The sequence below is a fragment of the Hippopotamus amphibius genome, chromosome 1 (assembly GCF_030028045.1).
Source record: "Hippopotamus amphibius kiboko isolate mHipAmp2 chromosome 1, mHipAmp2.hap2, whole genome shotgun sequence".
In the NCBI taxonomy this organism is placed as follows: Eukaryota; Metazoa; Chordata; class Mammalia; order Artiodactyla; family Hippopotamidae; genus Hippopotamus; species Hippopotamus amphibius.
The window spans coordinates 121,412,827-121,418,810 of record NC_080186.1 but is presented as its reverse complement, the minus strand read 5'-3'; the positions used below and the strand labels follow the sequence as shown (position 1 = coordinate 121,418,810).

Genomic DNA, 5,984 nt, shown 5'->3' with positions numbered 1-5,984 from the left:
CTTATTCATTTGACAAGTATTTATTGAATTGTCATCATGTTCCAGACACAACTCTGGGCACTTGAAGGTCATTCATGAACACACAACAACAACAAATTTGCCTGATCTCATGAAGCTTACATTCTCACAGAGGAGAGGAACAATAAATAATTGGGATAATAAACAAGTACATTTTATAATATGTTAAAAGATAATAAGTACTATGGAAAGAATTAGAAGTAGAGTAGGGGAAGGTGAAGTCAGTACAGGATATGGATGTTGGCAAGAAGGGAGACTGCAGTCTTATTTAGGGTGGTCCAGGTAGGACCATTTGAGAGAGCGAGATTTGACCAAAAGCTTGGAATAAATGAAAAAGTTATGCAAGTGGGTGTTTGGTTTTAGGACGAGGAAACAGCTACAACAAAGACTGTAAAATGTCAAGTCACTGAGGAGATTTGAACGGTGGAAAGAAGGACCTGATTTAATAATTTAAACGGACAATTCTTGTTGCTTCATAAAGGCTATTGATGGTAAGGAACACAGGTAAGAAGATCTGTTAAGAGTCAATTACATAACAGAGGTGCGCAATGAGAGTGGCTTGATCCAAGTGAAAAATAGGTCCTGGAGAAAGATAGAAACAATTCTGATGGTGAGCATTGTAGCCCATTCGCTGAAAGATTGTAATTGCCATCATTTGAGATGGGGAAGACTATGGGTAGCGCGCACAGGAGTTCAGTTTGAGATGGCTACTCTTTGCCCAATAGATGTGCATAGGCAGAAGAGTACATGAGTTTGGAGTAAGGGAGAGAAGTGTTGCTTGGGGAATTCATTTCAAAGTCAAGGTACATATGGTGTTCTAAGCCACAGCATTGAATGCTATTAACAAAGCAGTGAGTTTACAGAGAAAAGAAGAATTAATGCTGACCTCTTTAACTGTGACATTAAGGCAAAGAGAAGAAAACTACCACTAAGGTAGAAAGAAACCTAAAGTATAGCATCCTGAGGACCAAGTGATGAAAGTGTGTCAAGAGTCAGGATAGATCAGCTCTGTCAAGAACAGCTGAGATTACAAGTAAGCAAAGGAATAAGAGATGCCAATTGAATTTAGCAAACCTTAGGTAACTGGTAGCTATAAGGAGGGAAGTTTTGATGGAGAGGCTGTGGTGAAGGACTAATTGGAATGGGTTTAAAAGGGAACAGAAAGAGAGGAATTAGAGGCAATGAGTATAGGCAGCTCTTGGGAGGAATTTTATTGCAGGGACAGAGAAGGAAATGGAGCAGTGGTTGTAGGCCAAGTGAATCATAAGAAAGAATTTGGGGCTTGTTTTGTGTTCTGTAGTAAGTGAGAATAGTAGCATATTTCTATGATGATGGAATGTTCCAGTAAAGAGTTGTAAAGTAGTTAGTTGCTTCTCTATTTTCTCTTTTAGAATATTAGTTTCTCAACTTCAGGTGTCATATTTTATTTATTGATTTAGCCTCTGTTCTAGGTATAATGCTTACAACACAGAAAATGTTCAGTTAACTTTTGCTATATTGACCTGAACACAGTGGAATATAAACATTTTCCATCTGTGAAGCAATAAATCAGAAAAGTTCTTTTGAGGTTGGTGGAGGAAGAAAGCAATAGGAAGGATTGATAAAGTGGCCACAGTTTGGAGTAGAAATGCAGAGAGACAGATTTGCCTCCTGGTTTTTTGTGACTCTTTTGTTTACTTAAACCCCTTTATCCTTGACTGGGATTCTCACCAGTGTCCAAAAGAGGCAAAACTCTGTCTACATGTCCCTGAAAGATGCTGTTAGAGCTGTACCCATAAGGAAATGAGAGGGAGCTGGGAATGAAAGAGTTGATTCTTTGATATCTAGAAAGTTGAAAAAGAAAATAAATTAAAATTAGAAATAAAAATATATAGTTAAACTAATGGAATCTTGGTCTAGTACCCTATCAATATTTTATTAGTAGAAATGATAATTTATACCTTAGACAAGAAATATGCATAAATGATAATGTAAACCTAGGATGAGGAGAAAATTTCTGAAACCTATATAGATTCCATTAAGCAAGGTAAATTGGTTATAGAATGGATTACAGGGGCCAAAAATCGGCTGTATAATCAGAGAAGACATTTTAAGTCTGATTATAAGAGTGGGTACTCCAAAGGAGGCTGTTGACAGTAGTTGGGGGGAGGGATTGAAACTCTGGCCTCTTAGAGCAGATACTGACTGTGCTTTACTCTGGAGGTGCAGGGGGAGAAGAAAAGTACTTTGAACCTTCTTCTTAGGACTTTTTTCGCTCAATGTTCTTTCTCATCCTCCCATACTTTACATTCCAGGGATATGAATGGTGAGCCATGAAGCCCGGGAATTGGAGCCAGGTGACAGAATTCATCATCTTGGGCTTTCCCCATCTTCGGGGTGTTCAGACTTATCTCTTTCTCTTGTTACTGCTAATCTACCTCACTACCATACTGGGGAACCTGCTGATATTCCTGATGGTCTGCCTGGACTCCCGGCTCCACACACCCATGTACCGCTTTGTCAGCATCCTCTCCTTACTGGAGTTTGGCTACACAGCTGCCACCATCCCCAAGATGCTGTCGAACTTGCTCAGTGAGAAGAAGACCATTTCTTTCACAGGGTGCCTTCTGCAAATCTATTTCTTCCATTCTCTTGGGGCTACTGAGTGCTATCTCCTCACAGCTATGGCTTATGACAGGTACTTAGCCATCTGTCAGCCCCTCCACTACCCTACCCACATGACCCCAGCACTCTGTGTCAAGATTGCTGTCGGCTGTTGGTTGGGAGGCTTGGCTGGGCCAGTGGCTGAAATTTCCTTGGTCTCCCGCCTCCCTTTTTGTGGCCCCAATCTCATTCAGCACATCTTTTGTGATTTCCCTCCTGTGCTGAGCTTGGCTTGTACTGATACATCGATCAATGTTTTAGTGGACTTTGTTATCAACTCCTGCAAGATCCTGGCCACCTTTCTGTTGATCCTCAGCTCCTATGTGCAGATAATCTGCACAGTGCTCAGAATTCCTTCAGCTGCAGGTAAAAGGAAGGCCTTCTCCACGTGTGCCTCCCACCTCTCTGTAGTCCTTATCTTCTACGGGAGCATCCTCTTCATGTATATGCGACTGAAGAAGAGCTATTCACTGGACTATGACCGGGCCCTAGCTGTGGTCTACTCAGTGCTCACACCCTTTCTCAACCCCTTTATCTACAGCTTGCGCAACAAGGAGATCAAGGAGGCCGTGAGGAGGCAGTTAAAGAGGACAGGGATACTGGAGTGAAGGTGGAGGAGGCAGGCCAAGTGTGTGGGGCTGAGGATATGGTGACCTTGGGGATCCTCAGTAGCCACAGATGAAATATCAAGTGTTCAGGGATTTTCTACATGGGATACTGAACTGCTGCCTGATTTTCAGTGTTAATGCAGCCATTATACTCTCTGCTGCAGCTACAAGTGACTTGAGACCAGAGGTTGGAAATTCTCTCTAGTGATATGATGCACTGCAGTGATTTTCAAATCCCAGACATTTGTATACCATAGTTAGGATTTTGGTCAAATCTATGTCTTACCTACAATGCATAAGTTTTCAAATTTACTTGATTTAATGTAAATACATTTAGTCATGTTTTAAATGATATTTACTAAATAAATTTTAGAGCAAAAGAATGGTTTTTCATGTACCATTTATAATCATTTCATGTATACCAAACAATTATGTATTAAAATGGAATACCCTGGTGTAGTAGAGAAAAGCATGTTTTTGACATCACATGTATCAGGGTTTAAATCCTAGTTCGTTTAGTCACTTATTAATTACATGATCTCTGTAAAGTAACTCAAATTTTAATTGGTGAGTCCATTTCATCATTTGTTAAAAATATATTCTTGAGTGTTGTTTTGAGAGTTTGTGATAAGGTGTGTAAACCACAGCACAGTCCAGCATATAATTAATAGTAAAAAAAAATTTACATTTATTTTTATTTCTTTTACTCTGCCCACAACTCTCATCATTACTCTGAGTGTTAGAACAACACCCAGGAAAATATAATTAAGCAAAATTACTTCCCAGATACTTTTCTTGAAAGGAAAAAGAGGTAAACCAGCCAGAGAAACAATTTGTGAGATGTGTCGGTCTCAGTGGTCTTAATATCTATTCCCAGTATAAAGTGTGAAAATGAAGAAGTAGAGCCCACAGCAGGATATAGGATTACTTTTTATGTTGGGCTACTTATTTATCTCATTTTAAGCTAATTATTTCCTTTAATGTATGAAAAATAATCCTATAGTTTAGCACATGAAAAATACCAGGATTTAATTATTAGCTGGTATTAGGGATTATTTATGCATTGGATATCTACTGTTAGTAGACAATCAAATGTTGACTATAAGAAAAATTTTAATTCTATGTAGCATTACAATAATCTACATAATAAAGATCCTAAAGTATTTGTATTTCTACCATCTTAAAGATATCCATCCATCCAGTGAATTCAGCACATAGTTCTTTAGCTCTTACTGTATATCAGATGCTGTGCTAAGCTTTACATAAAATGATGAAGAAAACAGTTGCTACCCTGCTTTTTTTTAAGTTCCTGTGCTTTGGGTGTTTTAAAAAAGTTGCAGATTCTAGACATTAAAATTGCAATTAATTTATAATTACAATTAATTAATTTAAATTATTGTAATTAGTAATAAAATACACATGCATTCTTTCCTTGAGTAAGTTACATCTAAACTGAACACTGAGGATAAATCATAACTAAGCATATTTATGAAAGCAATAATTGCAATAATTATTTCTATTTTACAAAGTTGGAAATTTAGGCTTAGATTGATAAAACACTTGCCAAAACTACAGAGCAAGCTAGAATCAGGGACTCTGCATATGAAAACAAAGTCTTCTAAATAAATTCTATTTCAAATATAGATATTTTACTGACTAATTTTGTTGTGGAAATTGGTCCGTTGAGAAACCAAGCACCACACTTGAAGGGTTGGAGAACTCAGGTTTATTAAGCTGGCTGACCCAGATGAGCTAATGCTCCAAAGTTCTGGGCCCTGAGCTCAGGGTGAGCTTTACTTTTATAGGGGTCAGTGCACTTGTTTACAGTTAGCATGGGTAGATTGGTTACTTGGTTTACAGAGCACAGAAGTTTCCAAACAGAAACTTACAAGAGGAGGTACAGAACATTCCATTTTTAGCAAAATATCTTATGGTTACATTGGATTGCTAGGTCATCCTGTTTTTTGTTTTTTGTTTTTTGTTTTTTTTTCTCAGCGCAGCAAGCATGTTTTACAAAAGCAGAACAAGCATGGAGTTATTTTTAGCTGAGTGCAAGTTTCTAATTTTCCTCTTCAATTTCTCTGAACATAGTGATTTTAAGTGAATGAAGGGGATGGGTTGGGAAGAGATTATTGAAAGGAGACATATGTATCAAAATAAATGTTATCTCCTTGATTAATTTTTTAATTTACCCTGTGTTGGAGTTAATATGTCCAAAGATATAAGATATATGAAAGGTGATGTAGGGTAGCAAAATGAACAATAAACATTGATGTTTTTAAAGGAAAAATAAGTATTTAATGTAGGGATATTGCTGGCTAAAATGACCCAAACCAGTGTTTTGCATAGCCAACACACGTGCTTTATGCGGACCTGGTGCTTTGTTCCCTAGGGTTTCAATCCTTGCTGGAGGGAAATGAAAGTTAAATGGCGAGAGCAAAGATCTCCAATCCCAGTTTTAGAGGAGCAGTGTTTAATCCCATGCTCTGAGAGTACCAACTCTTTTGCTAAAGGGTTTAGTTATAACTCATCGTTTTTTAGTTTCAAAACATGAAGAACTGTGTCTTCTGAAAGACAGTAAATTGTCAACGTGGGGAGACATTACTGTGTCTTAACCAGGACTCTGTCACTTACGTGTGCAATGGCAAGGTGTTCTTTTGTTTGCACCAAAATTTCATAACACAATTTCAGTTCTTGGCCCTGTGTAACTTATGT

The 5,984-nt window shown here is 37.9% G+C and overlaps 1 protein-coding gene across 1 annotated transcript; it reads left to right on the top strand.

The window, feature by feature from the left end:
- The first annotated feature begins 2,330 nt into the window (after nt 1–2,330).
- Nucleotides 2,331–3,269, top strand: LOC130838925 (olfactory receptor 6N1). The gene has a single exon (XM_057712650.1). It carries the CDS (start codon nt 2,331–2,333, stop codon nt 3,267–3,269), a length of 939 nt encoding a protein of 312 aa, XP_057568633.1.
- Nucleotides 3,270–5,984: the final 2,715 nt, after the last annotated feature.

What these genes read in the sequence shown, in the direction of transcription:
- LOC130838925 (XM_057712650.1), top strand. Translation starts at nt 2,331, where the DNA reads ATGAAGCCCGGGAATTGGAGCCAGGTGACAGAATTCATCATCTTGGGC.